The sequence below is a fragment of the Sminthopsis crassicaudata genome, chromosome 4, assembly GCF_048593235.1.
Source record: "Sminthopsis crassicaudata isolate SCR6 chromosome 4, ASM4859323v1, whole genome shotgun sequence".
Lineage (NCBI taxonomy): Eukaryota > Metazoa > Chordata > Mammalia > Dasyuromorphia > Dasyuridae > Sminthopsis > Sminthopsis crassicaudata.
In genome coordinates, this window is record NC_133620.1 from 141,330,895 (window position 1) to 141,354,365 (window position 23,471).

The 23,471-nt window shown below is 33.2% G+C and overlaps 1 protein-coding gene across 22 annotated transcripts in view; it reads left to right on the forward strand.

The window, feature by feature from the left end:
* Positions 1–23,471, forward strand: part of SYNE1 (spectrin repeat containing nuclear envelope protein 1) — a 571,419-nt gene that overhangs the window by 535,718 nt on the left and 12,230 nt on the right. For 17 of the 22 annotated variants that reach the window (XM_074309511.1, XM_074309493.1, XM_074309499.1 and 14 more), the window contains 12 exons: positions 216–366; positions 3,849–4,031; positions 4,466–4,603; positions 5,747–5,938; positions 6,861–7,194; positions 7,708–7,776; positions 9,526–9,668; positions 12,158–12,284; positions 12,681–12,892; positions 17,433–17,633; positions 20,941–21,069; positions 22,132–22,344. In XM_074309511.1, coding sequence (XP_074165612.1) covers positions 216–366; positions 3,849–4,031; positions 4,466–4,603; positions 5,747–5,938; positions 6,861–7,194; positions 7,708–7,776; positions 9,526–9,668; positions 12,158–12,284; positions 12,681–12,892; positions 17,433–17,633; positions 20,941–21,069; positions 22,132–22,344 — 2,092 coding nt within the window. The remainder of the gene's footprint in view (positions 1–215; positions 367–3,848; positions 4,032–4,465; positions 4,604–5,746; positions 5,939–6,860; positions 7,195–7,707; positions 7,777–9,525; positions 9,669–12,157; positions 12,285–12,680; positions 12,893–17,432; positions 17,634–20,940; positions 21,070–22,131; positions 22,345–23,471) is intronic. The other 5 variants (XM_074309505.1, XM_074309507.1, XM_074309508.1 and 2 more) reach the window with 1 other exon arrangement.

The window sequence follows — 23,471 nt, forward strand, 5'->3', positions numbered from 1 at the left end:
ACAGCTGTTTTATTTTAGCTCAAACAGTTGTCTATTTTCACCCTGGTCAAATTTGGGTTAAGACACAGTTATTGTTTGGCACAACTGTTACTTGTTTGGTCCCTCTCAATCCTGTGGCTATCATCCTACTCCCAAGCAGAACTCTTTTCTGTAAACAGTCTTGAACAATTAAACTCTGGTATTTATTTTTTATTTTATTTTATTTTTGGCCACAGAATTGAAGAGACTTGGCGATTGTGGCAGAAATTTCTGGATGATTATTCTCGCTTTGAAGACTGGCTAAAGCTTTCTGAGAAGACTGCTGCCTTCCCTAGTTCTTCTGGGGTTCTGTACACAGTTGCTAAGGAAGAGCTCAAGAAATTCGAGGTGACTTACAAAGCTTGAAATTCAATATCTACTTATCCGGTTACAGCAGCCAACTGCTTGTTTCTAAGTTCCAGGGAAACTGTTCACTAAATGCACTCTCAGATCATACAGCTGAGTTCATCATTGAGCAACCATTATCTATTCTATTTTACAATCTTGTGTGTGGTATGAAAAAAATTTTAATTAAAAATCAAAGAAACTGGTAAATTAGTTCAATTGTCTAATCATCAGTCATCCTAACTGTGATGTTTCACTTACATATTTGGTTAAGGGAGAGATTTTAAAGGCATTAGAAAGCAAGAATACTCCATGTTCTATTTGAAAATATCAATCCACCATTTTACTTTTCTTAAAAAAAAAAAACCTTTTCAGTACAAAAAAGATAAATATCATAAATAAAACCCTTTTGTTAATTTTTTGCTATTAAATTAAAAAAAAATTTTTAAAATAAAATTCTTTTGGTTTTTTTATTCTTATTTTGAACCAAACATATTAATCATGATCAGTTTATTATAATAAAATTTAGGTTGTATTTGGAATTTGTTCAATTAAAATTTGTGTGAAAAGTGAAGCTGAAAAAAGAAATGATATCATAATAATTCATTAAGAATGGAGTAATTCAATAATTTGTTCCAGGTTTGTTGCCAGTTACTCAAAACCTCTGTCCATTCCATCAGTTGCTATTTAATGAAACATTAGTTTTCAAACCCCTCAGCTGTTTCCCATTTTCACAGCTGAATGTTATTTCAATTTGTTGTGACTCCTCTTTCTTTATTTGATACTAAAGGACATGTTAATAAGGAAAATTATTAATTTAACTTTTTTTTAAAGCTTGAATCCTTAAATAACAGTTTAAAGCATTTATCTTACTCAAATCAGTTGTAATTGAAGTTTTTGCCTCCATCTGCTCAAGATACTAAAAAATAGGACCAGAAACCTCAATTCTGTTACTTTTCTTCCCTGAATATTTATTGTTTACTATAGGAATACATAAAGAATGCAATTATTTCCTTTGAGGAGCATAAAGTATAATAGAGAAAAGGTAATACATATACATGGAAAGTCAGAAGAACATATAGAAAGAAGGTATTCTGGGAATGTGAAATATAAGTTCTATAGAAATTCTTGAGTAAATGCAATAATTTCTATTTGTACCATTAAATCACAGAAAATTTGTTTTTTCTATAAATCCAAATTCCTCTTAGAACTAAAAGCTTTGAAAATGATACGAAGATCTTAAGAGACTTTATGCCATTTCATGTGAACCCTGAGAGTATTTTGAGATCTTATTGTATAAAGTTATACTGCAGTCACTTTATGTTAAGGGTAAAACTTTTTATAGTTGTCTTATCCTAGTATGACAATCATTTTAGATATATATTTTTAAATCTTTCTTGCTCCTTTTATGATAGCATGTCATTCTGTGGTTCACTTAAATAGTTTAATTAATATGCTTGAGCCCTGGAGGTTTTCTTAAGCAAGAGAAACAATTACAAAATTGAATAAACCAAAAAAGGAAAGAAAGAAAGAAAATTTTGTTTATGGAAAATGTGTAATAATATTTGTTAAGAGAAGTCAAGTGTGTGGGGGAAGGTCCTATGAAATGTGAGGGGTTGCCCAACCATAATATAGCGTCACTACTCTCTTGAATAAACGTCTTTCTATATTCAAGGACAGCAAATACTATACCCTCCTCTGCACTCTTTAGCAAGGGAGAAATATGAATCAATATACAATGGAGAATCAAGTAGAGTGATTACACATGAAAGACTAGTAGGAGTCTCAGAAAGATTAGATAAAAATTTGGCAGAAGTCTCAATGGTAAAATACATGGCCATGAGGTTCAAAATGTACACACTAATTAATTATTGAATTGTTTTCCCCTTGCCTCATCAAGAAGGAATAGGAATTATATGCTTTGGTTTCATGATAAAATGTCATAACCTGATTATCAAATTAAGACCATAGATAACATTTTAAATGATAGATGGAATGACTGGCCCTATATATTATGCAATATGAATAAAGATTCTTTAGACATAAAGTAGAATATAAAGTGATTGCAATTAAGTGTCTGGTTTAAAAAAATGATTTGACATATTTAAAATAATTGTAAATCTACAAGAAAGTCTTTATATTTACTAAATTTACCTGAAAATATCATTTTAAAATTTTACAGCATAATTTAAAATTAATTCATATATTTATGGATATATTTATGGAAATTTATGTAAAAACTATGGCTTTCCCAAATGCCCATTTAAATTTTATTTTATGGTGAAAAGTATTCCAGAACTGAGGTAATTTCTGAATCAAAATTTGTTTTTTAGCAATTTGTTGAACAAATGGCTGTTGTTTTTTTTAATTCTCTTTTTTGCTTGATTTTTTTTTTTACTCACCAAAATGGCGACTTTTAAAAATATGTAACAGAGATTTAAATGTATGCAATTATTAGGATCAAGGGTATTTTACTTTTTATTCTATTTTCCTTATATGTTTGTTTCATGGTATGAATGAACTGCACCAAATGAATTTCTATTTTATGGATAATCTTTAGGAGGAAACAGCTTTCTAATATCTTTATTATATTTACTAATGGTAATTGAATTGCTATACTGTTCAAAGAAAATCCAACATTATCTTTTTATTTATTGAAGCATTCTTCCTTTTCCCTAATATAACTTGATTTCTACCTCTTTTCACCTCAATCCTAATAAGACATAAATTCTTGAAATTGGATATAACTATCATTTTTTGATAACTTTCCTAAATTATGTCTATGAAAGTAACATATGTTTGAAAAGATATTCAATAAGGCAATGCATTCATACCTTGTTCAGAACTCAAAGGATCTATGATTTCATCAATGTGGATACTATTCCTATTATTGTGCAATCATGTCCAAATCTCCATGACTCCATTTGGAGTTTTCTTGGCAGAGATGCTGGAGAAGTTTGCCATTTTCTTCTCCAGCTCATTATCACAGATGAGGAACTGAGGCAAGTAAGGCAAGTCACATAGCTAGTAAGTATCCGAGGCCAGACTTGAACTTAGTTCTGGCACTTTACTTATTGTCTCACCTAGCTGCTATGTGAGGGCCACTATCTGGTTTCCTGTCTTTTGATAGATCCCCACCAAGACTTAACCAGTTGATTTCTCAGGCAGTAGATGTAGATTCCATTACTCTACCCAAATTTAGTCTTTCTAGCATCTTCCCTAACTTGCCTTTTGTCAGAATAGTCTTTTAAGAAGCCATAATCTCCTTTAGCAGAGAAGCATTTTAATTAATTATTGAATATATTAATACTTTTAAGTTAAACATTTTCATTAGAATGTATACTTTGTTCTGTAAACAGAAATTTAAACTGTAAAACTTAATTTGCTTCCATACTTGTGACAAGAGGAAAACCAACTGACTTTTATAGAGAAATTTTCACGCAACATTTTGCTACTGTTTCTCTCTCTCTTTTTTGTGTTGTTAGGCTTTCCAGCGACAAGTACATGAAAGTCTTACCCAACTGGAACTCATCAACAAACAGTATAGACGCTTGGCTCGAGAAAATCGTACTGACTCTGCTTGTAGCTTAAAACAGATGGTCCATGAAGGCAATCAAAGATGGGACAATTTACAAAAGCGTGTCACTTCTATTTTACGCAGACTCAAGGTATTTCTTGCATTTTTTTTTTCTTAACTTGGAAATGGTGTGGACAAGGTTAGATAACTGAACCATCAGAAAGAAGCTTGTTTTGTATCTCTTTGATTTTACAATATTAGAGGGAATTGAAATGAGTTAAGGGAAAGAAGAAAAAAAAAGTAGGGAAATTTCTGCTTATTGGTCTAGAATAAGGACTTCTGCCTTTGGTCTTTGGATTTTTTTTATATTTTGATTACAATATTTTAATAAAATTAGTTTCCTTGGTAATCATATATATTTTATTCATTTTAAACATTGTTATGAGATGGAATACATAAGTTTCACCAGACTGCCAAAACATTCCTTGACAACCCCCCCAAAAGATTAAGAACTCCTGATCTAGAGACTTCCTTAGAAAGAGAGACATTTTCCACACATCAATCTTATTTTCCTTTTTCTCACAGCACTTTATTGGCCAACGTGAAGAGTTTGAGACAGCTCGTGATAGCATTCTAGTCTGGCTAACAGAGATGGATCTGCAGCTTACAAATATTGAACATTTTTCAGAATGTGATGTTCAAGCCAAAATAAAACAACTTAGGGTAAGAAACTTCAGATCTTCTATGGGAGAGGGATAAAGAGAGAATTCATGGAAGCTTAATTTTGGGTCCTCACTGTACAACTTGTATAACAGTTCTTTTAACCTTTTTTGCAATGTTTCATTGGGATTTCAGTTCACAATTTGTCTTCTTGTCTAAATTGCTAAAGTTTTTTTCCTGATCATTTCAAATATTGGCATTATAAAAATATCCTTCCACTCACGGTTAAACCTTTTAATTCTTCATTACTATTTATGACAAAATAAGAGGAAATTAGCCAACTTTAGAAGATGAAAAGTCTCAATAAGGTAAAAAAAAAAGATTTTTCCCCTTGAGGCATTGGTGTTAAGTGACTTGTCCAGGGTCACCCAAGAAGTGGTAAGTATCTGAGATGAGATTTGAACTCGGTCTTCTTGATTTCAGGGCCAGTGCTCTATCCATTGCACTACCTAGCTGCCCAAAGAAGAATTTTTTAGAAGAGTTGATATGCACTTATGATTTGTCAAGGGAGTTTATATAATCTTATTGCTAAAGGATTTATAATTGCCTCCATGACCAATATTCTAAAATAGCATTAGTAAAATCTACACAATGACAATGTGATGGATTATATATTACCTCAATGATACTATTTTCCTATGATCATAGATAATTGTGATAGTTCACACTAAAATTTTTGTATTAACACAAAACATCCAAAAAGATTTTTTAAATTTGGTTTCTGGCATTGGTTATCATCTAGCTGGGTTGAGTGGGTGATTTAACATTTCAAGGCTTCAGTTTCCTCATTATATGATCAGGGGCTCAGAGCAATATGATTGATAAGTTCATTTCTGTCTCTGAATCTGTTCCCCCTGTTACACAAAAGTGTATTAAATAGATATGATTAATATTTTGTGGTTGTTGTTTTTCTCATTCATTTAGAGGAGCTGGTGGTTTCAATTCCTGGCATAGGAATCCTGGCTTTATGTTTTCATTGTCTATTCTAGGAAGTCTCTGACAGTGCTCCAATATTTCTGTGCAAAGCAAATATAATAGATTAATGGCCAAATTTCCTTATAATACACCTAACATATGTAAACAGTTTCTAATGATTTCATATGAATTTATTTAATGAAATTTACATGCGGTTTTGGTGCTGTTTAGGCATTCCAGCAGGAAATTTCACTAAACCACCATAAAATTGAGCAGATAATTGCCCAAGGTGAACAACTGATAGAAAAGAGTGAACCACTGGATGCAGCTGTCATTGAAGAAGAACTGGATGAACTTCGGCGTTACTGTCAGGAGGTCTTTGGTCGTGTGGAGCGATACCATAAGAAATTGATTCGCCTTCCTGTATGTAGCATTCAAAATGCTTATTCATAACACTCAAAATTTAGATAAGTGGACTCAGCTCTTGTCAGAGAGAAATATGGAAACTTATCATAGGATCAAAATAGGCTAGAAACAAAAAGTGGAAAAGTATAACAAAATCTAGGTGTATCTTTTTCTCTCTGAAAACTGATTATTTTCATATCTAAAGATCTGGAAGCTGCTGAACGACTATATATATTATACTAATACTATATATAATGATTAGTATATAATATATATATATATGTGTGTGTGTGTGTGTGTGTGTGTGTGTGTGGTAAGGGTAAGAGTGGACAGTGCATGTGTGTCTATAACTATTAAAGATGAGTATAGATTTACTGTCAGAAGGTTTTTGGTCATATGGAATGATACCATAAGAAATTCCTGTATGTAGTATTTAAAATGCTTTATTCATAAGACTCAGAGAATTTTGTTAAGTGGATCAGCTCTTATCAGAGAGAGATATGGAAACTTACCAAAGGATCGAAAGAGGGTAAAAATTGACTAGAAATAAAAAATGGAAAAGTCTTTATAACAAATCTAGGCATATCTTTTTCTCTCTGAAAACTGATTGTTTTCATGTCTGAGGGTCTGGAAACTGCTGAAAGTTTTTGTATGTGTGTTAAGGGAAGAGTGGACTATGCATGTGTACCTATAAGTATTAGAGATGAACACAGGTTTTGCTAGTATGTCTGTTCATTTTTTACAGTCCTGTGTTCTACATGAATTCAAGTATTAAACTGAAGATTTCTACTGTCATCATTGTTTGAAGTTTATACTTTCAGGATTAAGCTAGAAACATGGAAGGGGACAGTGAAAAATGGAAGCTAGGCAGAAGAGAAATAGGAAAGAGGGAATAATCTAAAAACAAAAGTAACATGATTCATATCACTTTTACTTTTAGCTGACAGATGACGAGCATGACTTATCTGACAGAGAGCTGGACCTGGATGAATCTGCAGATCTTTCTGACATCCACTGGCATGATAAGTCTGCTGACAGCATACTATCCCCGCATCCATTCTCCAACCTCTCACTTTCACTTCCCCAGCCTCTCCGAAGTGAGAGGTCAGGACGAGATACTCCTGCAAGTGTGGACTCCATCCCTCTAGAGTGGGATCATGACTATGACCTTAGTCGTGACCTAGAATCAGCAGTTTCAAGAACCCTGACTTCTGAAGATGAAGAGGGTCAAGAAGACAAAGATTTCTATCTTCGGGGAGCTATTGGTCTAGCAGGTTAAAGCATTTATTTTGTTCCCTTTAAAGAAATAGAAATTTAAATTCCAGCAAAGATATATAAATGATCCTGACTTACTTCTACTTTCTTCCCTGTAAAATCAGTGGGGTTTGTACATGAGGCAAAATTAATCCTGTATTTGATTAGTAGTTACTAATGGGGAATGGTCATATATAAACCTTTATAAATGTTAGGTTTACTCTTAGGAGATATTCCTGTGACTCTCTTCTTTTTCTTTGATAGTTAATAATTGATATCCTAGATGTCTGAATATTGTGAAAAGAAATATTGTTGCTCTGATTTATAGCTCTTCCTTACAGCAGTCATTCTCAAATTGCATTTCTTTCTTTGTATTTCAAAGGATAAATACTGTAAATTAAATTTGCTTTTATGATAATTTATAAATGATAATTTGCTTTTTTCCTCCTCATTCCCAGGAAAAATATTTCCTCCATAAGGACAATGAATTTTCCATTGCTTAGAAATCAATTTAGACTGTGCTTTTTTTGCAGATATAATGATCCCAGAAAGCCCTGAGGCCTATGTAAAACTCACAGAAAATGCAATCAGAAATATCTCTGGTAGGCATGAAAAAAGCCTAATCATAGCGAGAACCAAGTGCCTCACCCATACCTGTAACAATCTCCTTCTCTTAGCACATCTGTCCAGCCTTGCTCAGCTTATGGCGCAAGCATGTTAATGCAGATCTTTTCTCTCATCTCTGCTGGAAGATATTTGTCTAGTTAGTCATTATCAAGAGAATAGGTTTTCAATAATCATATGACACATGATACCTTCTCAGCATATTAGCTACTAATGACTATTATTAAGGACAAACAACTATGGTCTTTAGCCTTTTATGGTACCAGTTTAGAGGATTAGTGGAGTGAAGAATGGACTAGGGAATCATGAGTTCTCTTTCTCCCTATGTTTAACTACTGATGTGAGCTTAGGTAAAGCAGTCTCTTGTCATCTCAGTTTTCTAATCTACAAAATCAGAAATGCTACCCTTCTTGGTCGCTAAAAACCCATTTTTGCTGCTTTAAAATTTTAATTAATTCTATTAGGTGAAAGAATTCTAATCTATTGATTCATTTTACAATTTCCTGAGCCTTGGGTTTTCTTTTAAAGAGAAACATATTTCTTAAAGAAATTGTGATGGTGAAAAGAGACAAAAAGAGAGAGAAATTCCTTGCCAGACTACTACACACTGGTCTGGTAACTTTCAGAAAAGTACAGAATTGGGTTTGAATTATAGTTTAATAGTCTGTCAATAATGAGAGATGTAAGGACCAAATCATATAACATAACTTATTTTGGAGAGAGAATGGTGTAATCGAAATATTGCTGAATTTAAAATTAGAGGAACTGGCTTAAGATCTCAAATCTTACCCTTAATATTTATGTGACTTTGATCAATGTATTATACCTATCATTCAGTTCTTATTTTTTTCATATGTAGAATGAGGGAATTAGATAATCTCTAAAGTCCCATAGAGATCTAAATCTAGAATCTCATATAATTAACTTTATGTTAGATGATTTGCCTCTTATATTTAAAAATATTATTTTAGTTAGAAATGTCAATTAATTATATAGTAAATAGTATAACTATTTAGATCACAGGCTATAAAAAGGGTTATTCCTTTTTTATTTTTTTGCAAGAAGTGTTGCAACTCAAATAGAGGCAAATGAGCCAGCATTCTCAAGAGCATGTGACAGCATGTCTATATGCTTGGTAAAAGCTTTGCTCCCTCTTGGCCTTCTTTCAGATTTTTGAATACAAGTCTCTTATGCCTATATTTTAGTGGCTTAATTAGAACTTTTGTTTTCTCCTCAAAGAAATAATGCAATTGCACTCTTTTTTCCAGACTGATGTGTAAGGACAAAGTAATGCAAGATAAGGATTCTCTCAATTCTTAAAGAGAACTGATGAAAGATAATTTTCCCCCTAAAAGGGGAAATGTGGATTCTATTACTTTATTTTATGTGTGTTTAATAAGGCCTTCTAACAGACACATAAAGAATCTAGCCTTAGAGGGGTAATGTCACAACTATTTTCAAAACAGATTATACAACTATCTGCAAATATCAAGGTCATCACCAACGCTGTTAAGGGGGGAAAAAAATCACTAGATTAACCATTTTTCTTAAAAAATAAACATTCTAACAAATGAGCATGTCACTACTAAATTTGCTTTGTAATTCCCTCACATGCTATTTCTATGCTTCCTTATCTGAGAATAAGTCCTTAAATTTTCCTACAAATAGAAAACTCAAACTGGTAAAAAATAATGCTAAAAATTATTTTTCTTGTGGTCACACTACAGGTGAGCCAGGAGCTTTAGAATCACATATACGTCAGCTTGATAAAGCCCTAGATGCCAGCCGTTTTCAGATGCAGCAAACAGAAAATATTATCCGCAGCAAAACACCCACAGGACCTGAATTAGATGCTACTTATAAAGGATATGTAAGTATCATGTCTATTGCTATTCATAATCCCTTGTAAAAATCCCTATGATAAAATACAGCATGTTTAAAATCCACAAACTTGGTCAGTTTTTTGAGGAACATGCCTCTCTTGATCCCAAAGACATGAAATATCACCCAAAAAGCAACCCTTTACAATTACCTTTTGTATACCATTATTTTATCTTTAATCTTACTAAATATACCATCATCACTATCCTATTCTGACTTGTTCAATATTGTTTGAAATTTATTTTATTGTAAGAAAGTTACAAAATGCTTTAAGACCAACTTGTTATTTGGTTCATTTCCCAATTCAAATGATAATTTATTAAACCAAGTTTATCAGTTGAAATGTCCGTTTCCTCTTTTGGATATACTAATTCACTTAATTACCCTCAATCAGTTGTTCATTCTGGATGTTTTAATATTTTCCATGTGTCAGAGAAAATAATTCTGACATTTGCAGTATGATAGTTAATGGAAGTAAAAGCAGTACAATACACTGTTATTTTTGCTATTACCTATTGTTTATGGCACTGTGGGTAATTTTATGGCAATATCACTTAGCTCTGTGCCTAGGTTATAATAAAGATATTTTTTCAGGAAATTTGTTATTCTCTGTCATTAACTAGGGACCAAAAGCATTTTTGTTTCCTTGGCCTTTGAACCTCTTGCTACATAAATCCAAAAGACCCCTCAAAAAGATATATTGGGAAATACAAATTACCAAAGCTCACAGCTGCTACTCCTGTGTCACTGGTTCTCCTTCTTGAGCCCAGCACATAATTGACAATTAATATATGCTTCTCAACTGATTGGTTGAGGACAAGGATGGGAATCAGCCTAACTACTGTATATTGGAGTTCATAACTTTCTTAATAATAGCAGAAAAGGCATAATAATTCATATTTCATTTTGTTTCACTTTAGCTGATAAAGCTACTTCTCTATCATTTACAAATAGAATCTAATCTATTGTGGCTATCCTTAGACTGAGAAGCAGCAGAGAGAATATGCCATAGAGTCTCAAAGACTGAGAGTCAAATTTGCCTTTCAAAGATCCTAAAGGTGTAACCATGGTCAGGTTATTTAATGTCCTTTTGCCCCCCAGCAACAATCTGAAGTCATGAGTTGCACACATGTGTTGCTGAGCTACCCTAGTGAAAAAATTTCAACTATGGGAGCTCTCCTCACTCTCCACTCTACACTCATGAAATGATATCTGGTAAATGATATCTAATAAATAATCAATTTGGGAATTACTAAATATATTTGTGAAGTTCACTAAATTTTATGACATTCCAGTAAGGACTCTGAAAAATAATGCTTTGTGGTCAGTAAGGCATTAAAATTGTCCACTTGCTCCTTTCTGTACTTTTGGCAGCATTAAAAATATAATTAAAAGTGTTCTGTGAGAGTAAAAGCCTAGGCTTCAAATATATGGTTTTAATGTTTTCGGAAAATAGCATGAAATACTGATATGGCTTTTATGATTTCCAAATACATTGGTCAATCAGTGCCTAAAATAAAATGCTCCTGGGAAACTGTGGTGGTGGGGAAGGGGCAGCGGGACGATTGTCCTTCCCACTTAGAGTTAAAGAAATTGGAAGATTAAGCCACCTGCTATGATGATATGATGTATCCAAGTTCCAGGTTGATTTCTAAGGCTCAGTTCAGATCCTAAGGATTCACTAGATGATATCTTCAATCCATAATTTTAAAGGGAATTTTGAGGACAAATGCAACTTGATACATCTGAAATATGCTTTAAAAAAAACTTTTTTTTTTTTTGCTATAGAAACAGACATTCACACATACATATACATTTTTCCATCTATGTATCACTTAAATAATAGACTAATCAGGTCAAAACCTATTTTTATACATATTACTGATATAGTGGGTAGAGACAAGTCTTCAAATGAGGAAGGCTTGAGTTCAAGGAATTGTCTGTGATACATATCAGGTGTGGTTTGGGGCAAGTCACGTAATTTCCAGATCTTCTGGACAAGTAGATTCAAACTCAGATAGAAACGGGGGTCACTAATATATACATCAAGTTCACTGCAAGACACCTATTGACTTAGTTTTAAAATGTAATATCTGTATTTTATTATATTTTTATTTATTTTGGGAACTATTTCCGAATTACATTTTAACCTCTTTTGAGCCACAGTCCCAAGTGTTATAGACTGAGGACTGTGTATTTTTGACATCGCTACTTCAGATGATTTTCCAAAGCTAGTTGAAGAGAAGGTACCAATCTGAATTGGTAAAGGGAGCCCCTGTTGGTGGAATCCAGCCCTCATCCTCTATTCCTATTCGGTCAACAGCTGTTTATTGAAGCACCTACTATGTTCATAACATTGAAGGAGGTATAAGGAGAAGATATCCATTTTGTATTGGTCTTTTTGGTTTTTATTTCTAGAATATTCTACATAAAACTCAAGAGGTTTTCTGTGTTTTGTTACTGTACTTTTTTAAACAGATGAAACTTCTGGGTGAATGCAGTGGGAGTATTGATTCAGTGAGGAGATTGGGGCACAAACTGAAAGAAGAAGAGGAGAAATTATCTGGGTTTATTAACCTGAATAGCACAGAAACACAAACATCTGGTAAGTAGCACCAGCCTGAGGAGTGAAAAGGAACAGGATATCCTGCAATCCTTCAAGGTCTGACATTTTCCCAGGACTGGTTCCAATATATGCCGTAGACTGACTTTGCACTAGTCAGTGCTCTGAGCTTCTGTTCTTATTTGATAATTACTTAGGGGAAAAGGACAGACAAAAAACACTGTATTGATTTGTTCCTCTGATCATCCAAATGTGTTTTCTCTATCCTTTTTTTCCTACATATATTGTGCATGACTCACCCAATCTGATCCAAACCAATAAACATACATTTAAATAGTGTCTATGTACTAGACATTAGGCTAAGTAGATCTTAATGTGTTTGTTCAAAATGTTCATTTGCTAATGAATCTCATGTGCCTTCAAACTGCCTTGCTTTAGGTGTGATAGATCGATGGGAGCTGATCCAGGCCCAGGCCCTGAGCAAGGAGCTACGAATGAAACAGCATCTCCAGCAATGGCAACAATTCAATTCTGACTTGAACAGTATCTGGGCTTGGCTGGGGGAGACTGAAGAGGAGCTAGAACAACTTCAGCGTCTAGATCTCAGCACTGACATTCAGACCATTGAGCTCCGAATCAAAAAACTAAAGGTAGCATTAAAAAAATACAAAAAACAAAACAAAACAAAACAAAAAAAACCCCTTCATTCTTGCCTTTTCTGTTTGTACCCATAATCTTTCACTTTAACCACTGCACCACTGGATACTGCTTGGATCAATACCTAAAGTGTCAGAGTGAAATCAACAGATTCAGCTACTACTTGTTGACACATGTAATGCTCTACATATTTGGTTTTCTTCCCCACCCCCCCTTTAGAGAAAGAAAGACTATGCCCTTATCAATTCTCCCAGTCTGGGAATATTCATTATCAATCATCAGAATACAAAAGGCATCTAGCCAACACAAAATTCCCCTTGACAAGAATATAAACTGCTAATCATGCTACAATATAGGCTGTGGAGGTTTAAAAAAAAAAAAGTTTATAAAAGCCCAGAAATAAGCTTCAAAATTGTGTTGTCCAACTGTGTCACTTTATAGATGAGGAAGCTGAGTCCCAGAAAAGTGATATCATAGAACTAAATGGCAATGATTTAACTCAAACCCAGGTCACACAATAAGTGAAGGATCAGATACTCAGACTGAGGTTTTGTAATTCTGAAATCTGTAGTTCCTTATACTGTACCATAGTAGAAAGTATACTGGTTTTTAGCTGCAAAACTTTTGAATTTCAGTCCTGCCTTTTATACTCACTACCAAGGCAACAAGGTAATACAGTGAATAATATGTCAAGCCTAAAGTCAAAAAAACAGAGTTCAAGTTTGACATCAGACACTTAGTAGCTTTGTGAATCTGAATAATATCATTCAACCTCTCTTTGCCTCAATTTCTTCATCTGTAAAATGGGAATAACAACAGCATTAATTTCTTAGGGTTTTTGTGAGGATCAAGTGAAATAATAATTGTAAAGTTCTTAGCAAAATGCTTGGCACATAGTAAGCATTATACAAATTTTTGTTATGATAATACTTTTATTTGTGCAATCATTTTTTATTTATCATTACATATTGTAATTATTAAATTATTATTTATTATTATGTAGTCATATAAAATGAGCTACATTATCATATAGTTATTACATAGTATAAATAATTATGTAATTTGCACATAATGCTTACATTATTACTAGTATCATCTTGAGACCTCAACTTTCTGATATATATATATATAAAATCAAAATCATATATGATCACGAAATCATATTTAAGTGATCTCCAAGAATGGTTTCAATTCTAAATCTATAACCCTGTGACTGTCAAAATGATTAAGATGAATAATCCCTTAAGAGCATCATTTTACAAAATAGACAATGATTTGCTGATGAAAAAATAAAATTGTAAATAAAACCAAGAAACTGAAACCTAGTGATTGATCTGGTAACTTTGTCCCAGTCATGTAATAGAAACCATATTAATAATAGCTTTTTCGATACCTGCTGAAAACTACAATAGTCAGAAGCAGTAATGTAAAGGGTGTGAAATCAGCTTGTAAAAACAGATGGGAACCAGCCCTGGAAGGGCTTTAAATGGCAAATAGCTGTTATCCTGGAGGCAATAAGGAGGCAGTTTATTGAGTTGGGGAGAGTCTTACTCAGACCTGTGATTTAGAGATATATGTTTGTAGATTGAAGATTGAAGGGAGGAAAAGACTAGAGGCAGAAATAACAGGGGACTTTTGTAAATAGTCTAAGTGAGAAGTAACAAGTACCTAATTTCATAGAGGAAACAAAAGCCAAGAACAGTTAAATGTTTTGCCTAAGATGACACTGATCATAAATTGTGGAGAAAGTTTCCAGACCCAGGAACCTTGACTTCAAGTTCCACATTCTTTCAACTTTACCACTGGTGGCCATGGGAATGACAGAGAGGCTGTAAAGGTAAAATTGACAATTCTTGAAGTTTGAATATGGTTGTAGGTGGGGTTCAGGAATCAAAGGAGAAGATAACTCTGATCTTGAATCATGTGAAAATTGGAAATTGGGAATACCCTGCACAGAAAGAAGGATATAAGGAGAAGGAGAAAATAGTTCCATTTTGGACAATTTGAAGTTAAAATAACCATGGAATATTTAGTGGAGATGTCTGGTAGGTAGTTGATAGAATTGTGACAGAATTCAGAAAAGAGATATGTAAATTTGGGGTTCATCTATTAGGTGCTGATAGTTAAACCCTTCTATGTTAAGAGCATTAAGAGAATATATATTATTGTTGTCATTTTTTTTAGTTGTGTCTGATTCTTCCTGTCCCATACTAGAATGGTTTGCCATTTTCTTCTCCAGCTTATTTTACAAACGAGAAAATTGAAGCAAACAAGTTAGCTTTAGATTTAGATTCACATAGCCAATAAGTGTGTGAATCTAGATTTGAACTCAGGAAGATGTTTTTCTAATATCAAGCCTAGAAATCTTTCCACTAAGCCATGTAGTTACTCTAAGAGAACATACATAGAAAGATAATAGGAGAGGATTTAGGACAGAATCTTGGGGGATATCCATATTTAATGGCTAGAAAATGAATGATAATCCTGGAACTATGCCTGAGAAGGAACGAGGGAGGATGATGCCAAGAAAAGGGAGGAAAGACTAGGAAAGGGATGGCTGACAGTGTCATAAATTGCAGAGAAGGGTGAAAACTGAGAAAATGTCAGAGTTAGCAATTAAGAGATGGTTAATAACCTTGGGAAGAGCAGATTAAGTAAAAAATGGTATGGAAGCTGGATTGAAAAGAATTAAAATGAGAGTAGTAGGTGTGGATAGAGAATTTACAAATGTAGAAAATTTGAGTTTTACTGAGAAATGCAAAACAGATATAAGATAATAGTTTGAAGGGGGTGACTAGGTGGCAAGGTAGATGGAGTGATGGGTCCAGACACACAAAAAAAATCCTCTTCTTCAGTTCAAATCCAGATTCATACACTAGCTATGTGAGCCTGGGCAAGTCATTTTATTTTGTTTATCTTAGTTTCCTCCTCTATAAAATGAGCTAGAAAAGTAATTGACAAACTACTTTAATATTTTTGGCAAGAAAATTACAAATGAGGTCACACATGGTTTGCTATGTCTGGAAACAACTGGACAATAACAGTTTGAAATGATGATATGGTCATGTAAAGGGTTTTTTTTTTTAAAGAAATGAGGAAAGTAGCATGTTTGTAGGCAGCAGGGAAGAAGCCACTGCATAAGAAAAAAAAAAAAGAAAATTAGATTTAGAAAGAAAAAAATATATGGAATAAATGCCAAAAGAAACTGGAGTATATGAATGGGTGTTGATTCCTATGGGCCACATGATTCTTCTCATCCCAAAAAAACATTCAAAACTAAAATTGCTTCCATAGGTGTTGAAATAACATCCTAATAAATAAACATCCTTTAAATCAATATCTTAAAGCATCTCCCACCTATTGGTCTCCTAAAGATGATTTAAAAAAAAAATTATGAATTATCTAAGGCCCCTCTTCCCTAAATAAAGTAAATCACTTCAAGTCAGATCTGAAAAACAGGACCCAATCTTGCTATTACAACCATATCTTGAAAAAAAGTCATAAAAATAAAGATGTTGCCTTAGCCCTCAAGGAAATCAGGTCAAGGTAATAGTAATGATACATGACTTCTTTGCCTCTTTGGATTATTCCTTTAACATTTTTTCCCCTGGAAATCTCTTAATGAGTAAACCTTGTATCTTTCTACAAGTGGAGTTTTATGATTCCTTTGGCTTCCTCTCACATAATGCCTACAAAATAGAAAATTGAAAAATTCAGACACTCCATTTCTTATTTTTCAGAGTCAGAAATAATTTTTCCAAGATTGTTTTTTTTTCCAACAAATTTAAATGATTGACAGATAAAATTGCTCATCTGACTAATTGCTTTGATATTATGTAGATATAATTCTTAGTCTATTGATATGGAAACTATAGATGAAAGATTTAGTTACTGTTGTCAAAAGTGAATTTTAGAGACCCTAAGGAGGAGGAGGATGAAAATGATGAAAAATCACATATATATACTGTATTAAAATGACAGTGAACTCATAATCTTGCTATGATGTAAGAAATAGTAGTATTATCTTCAAGAACAGTGAACCTGGAATCAAGAAGACCTGAGTTGAAATTTGTGGTGTAAGAACAAAAAAATGATGAGATAGTGGGGAGGGAGAAATAACAAAGCTAAGCAACTGTATGGGCAATGAATGAAAGCAAAGAGACCAGAATTAGTCATAGGCTACAAACCTGAATGACTGGACTGAAAGAATGATAGTACCCTCAAAAGAAACAGAAAGGGCAGGAAAAATAGTTAGGTTTGGGTGGGAAATAATGAATTCTGTTTTGGACCCATTGAATTTGAGATATCTGTGGGGCATACAGGCAGCTGGTGAAGTAGCACTTCATGTTGAAAAATAAATAAGCTCTAGATATGTAGATTTAAAAATCATCTCTGTAGGGGTGAGAGTTGAATCCATAGAAACTGATAAAATCACTGCTAAAAAAGAAGAAAAAGAGGTTCCAGTAACCTTGGAATGTGTGTTTCATTATTGAAGTTGTTCATTTTGATTTTTGCTTTGGTTCATCTTTATAGGAGCTTCAGAAAGCAGTTGATCACCGAAAAGCTATCATCCTTTCCATAAATTTGTGCAGTTCAGAATTCACACAGTCTGACAGTGAGGAGAGCAAGGAACTTCAGGAGAGACTGGCCCAAATGAATATGCGCTGGGACCGAGTGTGCAGTTTGCTAGAAGACTGGCGTAGCTTGCTACAGGATGCCTTAATGCAATGTCAGGTTTGTATCAGATTTCTTTCTAGCCTCTGAAGTCACTATCTATCAGAAAGTTCTTTCCCTCCTCCTAATTACTTAAAAGACAGAGTATTTTTATGGGCTTCATGATTTTCTCAGCACTACCAGTATAAAATACTTCCAACCTGTCCCAAAAGAATATAGTCCCTAATTCAGAAGTACTTGTGTCAAAAAGATGACAATTTCTACCTAAAACTGATGTGAATGTGGTCACTTCTGTAACATAATTCTTTTTTTTAATAGAATATTTCAAGGTATAAATCTAAATATAGATTACAGATGCCCAGGTGTTATTACATTTTTGTTTTTGTTCTTTTAGTTAAAGGCCCCTTACCAGGCCTTTTCCTTCAGAATCACACAAAAGTACTAGGTCTAAGAGCTTATAAATCTTATTTAAATCTCATAGGGTCTAAATGCACAGAAAGAACACTTATATATTAAAATATTACAATATATTATAGACAATGTGTTTCATAAGATTTGTGAGTTCAGCATTATTGCTACTCCTTTCATGGAATATTTCAAAGTTTCTGAATGCCTACTAGATGGTTTGGCCTCAAGTTTCATCATCAGATGGCTACATTTTGAATGATGAATTTCCACATTAGCTAAACCATTCTATATGAAAAGTTTTGGGTAGGTTTTTATTTCAGATCTTTAGCGATTAATTTTAGCTTATAATCATTAACTTGTATAACATACTTGTATAATTAATAATTAAATTTATTTATTATATACATACATGTATCATATAATTTTACATAAACATATTATGTGAATATTCTATTTAATATAATAATTTGTATTTAACTTATATAATATCCAACATGTAACTGTAACTTATATAATCATAATTTTTTTTCAGTTCATAATCATTGACTGTATTAGTGTTATCTAACATTTACAAAGAAGTTTGAGGTTTACACAGTGTTTTGCACATCATCTCATTTGAACCTTACAATTCTCTGAAGTTGTTATTTCAATTCCTATTTTACAGATAAGGAATCTGAGCTGAAAGATTTTAATTATACATTTAATCTATATCAGATTGCTTTCTGTCTTTAGGGAGGGTGGAGGCAAGGAAGAGAGGAAGAAAAAATTAGAACACAAAATTTAACATAAATGAATGTTGAAAACTATCTTTACATGTATTTGGAAAAATAAAATACTATTTAAAAAAGAAAAAGGAGTTAATGATAGTAAGTATCTGAGAAAGAATTTGAATTGAGTTCTTCTTAACCCCAAGTACAGAACTCTATCCACTGTTCCCCCTAGCTGCCCTAGCTTATCTCCAGTTGGTAGATCTTACAAAAGAAAATGGTCACTTCCATGATGCTTCTTTTATTTTTGATCCCTTACTTCCAATATGGCCAAAAGATCATAAATGATTTCTATGGAATATTTAGAAGACTAATTTTATAGTTTAAAATATTCTAAAGAAATATATTTCCTCTATTCAACAAATGGAGCATTCATTAGATGTATGGTAGTGTGTTAAATGCTGTGGGAAAATCAAGATAAGTAGAAGCTATGTCCCTTCCTCCTAAACCTAAATTAGTTTATACAATAAATCTATACACATGAATTATTTATATAACAAAGCAATATAGCATCTGAATAAGTGTCCCAATTTTAAATCATCATCATCATCATCATCATCTCATAAAAGCTATCATTTGTGTAGCACTTAGTATATGTCAAGTCACTTTGCTAAGTACTTTGACATTATTATCTTGTTTCATCCTTATTATTCCACCTAGCTGCCCATAAGAAGGGAGTGTGGAATGACATTTCAGTTCAATAAGCTGTTATTAAGCAATACAAAGCACTAGACTAGATTCTGAAGATAATAAAAATGAAAAACAACACAATCCCTATACTCAGATTTCCTACATAAGCAATACTATATATTTAAATCTAAGTCTAATTTTAAGGTGGGAAATAAGAGTTAAACAAAGCATGGTAGGAAAATTGAAAAATCAAATAGAATACTTTCATGAGGAAAGGGAAGGTGTCATAAAGAATGTGATTTCTAAACCAAACCTTAAAGGAAGAAAAGGATTTTGACAGGTAAAGATGACATTAAGAAGGCATTCCAAGGTTGCAGAAATGCATGAAAGCATGATAGTTGATGGACCTGCCTTATTAGACTGCCACTACTAAAAATTACAGTCATAAAGGAAATGTATGTAGTCCTCAAGGGTCACAAAATGTCCTCCAACATTATTTTTATGAGAGATTGCTCTGACTCTCTGTGCTATTGCTTTTTTATTTACTTTCTGTTAAAATTCTCCCCAAGCTTCACATTAATCCTTTAAGGTAATGCTAGAGGGAATTATCATTTCCTTGCCTATATTACATGACCAGTAGATGTTAGAAAGCATTATTTGAAACCAGATATTCCTGTCTCCAGCTCCATGTCAAATATGCCAAGCTACCTGTAGTGATGCATAATTGAATTGAACTATGGTGATGGCCAAGTTTGTGTGTCCATGAACACACATGAGTGTATGTCTATGTATGTGTCAAGAAAGGAGAAGAGACAAGAGATATAATAAAATAGAATTGATAAAACATGGTAATGATTAGATATGGGCATAGTAGGAGTAATAAAAGAGTATCTGACAACTTTGGGGATTCAGAACATGTGTGTCTGAAAGGATGTTAGTATTTTAAAGGTGTGATTAACACCTTGGTATCTAAATAAGTCGTTTAGTCATGAAACATATATTCCAATTTCCCTACATCTAAATTGTATCTAGGTAATGAGATGAGGCAGCTGATAGCTCAGAGGAGAGACACTGGTTCTGGAATCAGGAAGACCTGAAATCAAAACCGGCTTCAGATACCTTTTAGATGTATGACCCTTAACCTCTGCCTTCAAACAGATTCACTGGGGAAAGAAATGGCAAACCACTCTAGTATCTTTTCCAAGAACATCTCACAGACAGCTATGATATACCTAGAGTCTTAAAGAGTGGGATGTGACCGAATGATTTAACAACAAAATAAATAAGATACACTACGAGGAGACATCATTTGATGTGTTAGAACAGAAATAATAACCTTGTATCTAGAAATAATAATGTGACTGCCATTAAAATGAAGATGTTATGAGAAAGTACTACATTAAGTACTAGCCAAGTACATCAATTAAAGAAAAGAGATGTGACCCAAATCTGTGTGTAGATGTGAGTATGTGGGTAGATGGGTTGAGAGAAGTCATAATAGTATTACTCAAGATCATTATAGATCCTCTCATTCTTTTTTTTCCCCTCCCATTCTTTTTAAGGATTTCCATGAAATGAGCCATGGATTACTTCTATGGTTGGAGAACATTGACAGGAGAAAAAATGAAATAGTTCCTATTAATCCAAACCTTGACTCAGAAGTACTTCAAGACCAACACAAGATGCTTATGGTAGGATGTTTGACTCTAGCCTCTGGGGGAGATTTAGAAAGGTTTTCTTCATTTCACTGAAAAGAAAGATAATACAGAATCAAGTATTCTACTGTGCTTTGGTCTCTAAGTTCAAGCCCTTTTAGTGCTAAGTATTTTTACAGCTATGTATATCCACAGGGGATGCCATCAACTGGAATTGAGTTTCTGAATGAATTCTTGGTTGAATTTGTAAAATGTCTGTGACTGCTCTTTCCCTTATTTATTCATTTATTAGGGGGAGGGAAATAAGAAATAGTAGATTTTGGTGGCAATGAATTTTTTTATGTTCCATTAGGAGAAAATGTTTTTGTGCTAACAGCTTTCTGTAACCCTGAAAAGGTTATATCTCATTTACAACCTGTTATCTTGACTTAAGGGCTTAGTAACTATCAATTGGATGCTAATGCAGATCTTGGAAACTACATAGTTTTACCACTGCATTTCTCCTGCATTATTGAATATAATGATCACTTCTGGAGTTTAGACAGATCCAGGAATGGAACACACATCTTCCAGACTTCACTGGGAACACCCTCATTCCTTTAACCAGCATTAATCATTAAATAATGAATGATGAATCTTCCACTGTATCTTAAAAATGTTTGATCACACATCAAAAATAAAGAATTGGACTTGGATAATTTTTTAATTACACTTAAAATACAACAAATAATGCTTTATATCTTTAAAATCTTTTCACCTTCTTTGATACATATGATCCTCACAACAGTCTTTTGAGTTAGATAGATCATTGTCTCGATCTTGCACATTAAAAACTTGAGGGTGAGATAGATGTGGTGATTTGTCCATTACCATACAGCAAACTATGATGGGTAAAGCATTTTAGTATTATTTGCTCCCATCCAAAGCAGTGTTCTTAACTGCTGTGCCATCAAGTTGACCTTTCTGTATGCACATATGGCATTCCATTGGATGGGCACAGAATTGTCCTAGTTTAAAGAGCTATTTTTTCCAAGTTTTATGAAGTGCCATGTATGTTGAAAATTTGTAGGGGAAAATAATATTTTACTGTGTATATAGCAAATCAGACGTGAGTTGCTGGAGTCCCAACTAAAAGTCGCATCACTGCAAGACATGTCCTGCCAACTCTTAGTTAATGCTGAAGGAAAAGACTGCTTGGAAGCCAAAGAAAAAGTCCACGTCATTGGAAATCGACTTAAACTTCTCTTGAAAGAGGTTAGTCGCCATATCAAAGACCTGGAGAAGATCTTAGATATCTCAAGCAGTCAACTGGTAAGTGTCTATTTCATCAATAAGCAAACTCTTTAATTCTTCTTCAGTTGCTGTATAGTTTGTATCTAGAAAATAAAATCTTTTTTTTTTTTTAATTTAGAGTGCCTTTAAATCAGGATATAGCAAAAAAAAAAAAAGTTATCAGAATGGAAAAAGCCTGAAATGGAAAAGGACTTAGTCACTTGTTAGGTCCAAAAGAAATCTTTTTGCTCAAAAAGAGATAACAGAGCCCAACTATGGGTTTTTTGTGGGTTTTTTTTTTTGTTTGTTTGTTTGTTTGTTTGTTTTTGTTTGTTTTTTTGGTTCTTTTCCATATAAGCATCAGTCATCTTAGAAGTAAAGTTTCTTCCAGGAATACAAACAGTTCATATTTAAACCTGCCCTCTTCTTTTTTCTTAATGAAAAAACTACCTAGTTGTAGCATGCAAAATATCTGTACTACTCAGGCATAAGAAATTAATTTCTAGTGGAAAAAGAAAGCTAGAGAGGGAAGATAATAAGGGAGAAGGGAAGGAAAGAAAGAGGAAAGGAAGAAAAGAAGGAAGGAGGGGAGAGGGAGAGAAAGAGAGCGACGGAATAAAGAAGAAAAGGAGAGAGAAAGAGGAAGGGAGAAAAGAAGGAAAAGAGGGAAGGAGGGAAGGAAGGAACAAAGATGTGTTAATAAAAGATTTATTTGAGAATTCCTTGTCATAAGCATGCAAGATCTCTTATTCTTTTATAAATATATAAATATATCCAAAATAATAGCACTGCCAAAAAAAAAAAAAAAAAATCAGAGTATCCTTGACACCGCAAATGGACTACTAGATGATTTTGTCAAGAAGTCCAGATAAGTGAAATTCCCTCAGGGTCTAACGGATTAGGCAATCAATTAGCTATGTCTTTCATTTTTCATATACTATATTTATTGTTTTATAATATAAAATCATAAGGAAATCCCCAGTAGGGTTGAAAAATATTTTAAGATAATAAATTAGCCTACAAAATATTCAAGATAGACTGTGTACAAAGCCCATTTCAAATTCCAATCCTAAGGATTTCACTATTAGAATCTTTAGTTTATTAAAATGTAGTAAGAATCTTCAATACCCACACTCTAACTCTTGGGCTATGGTGATATTCAGAGT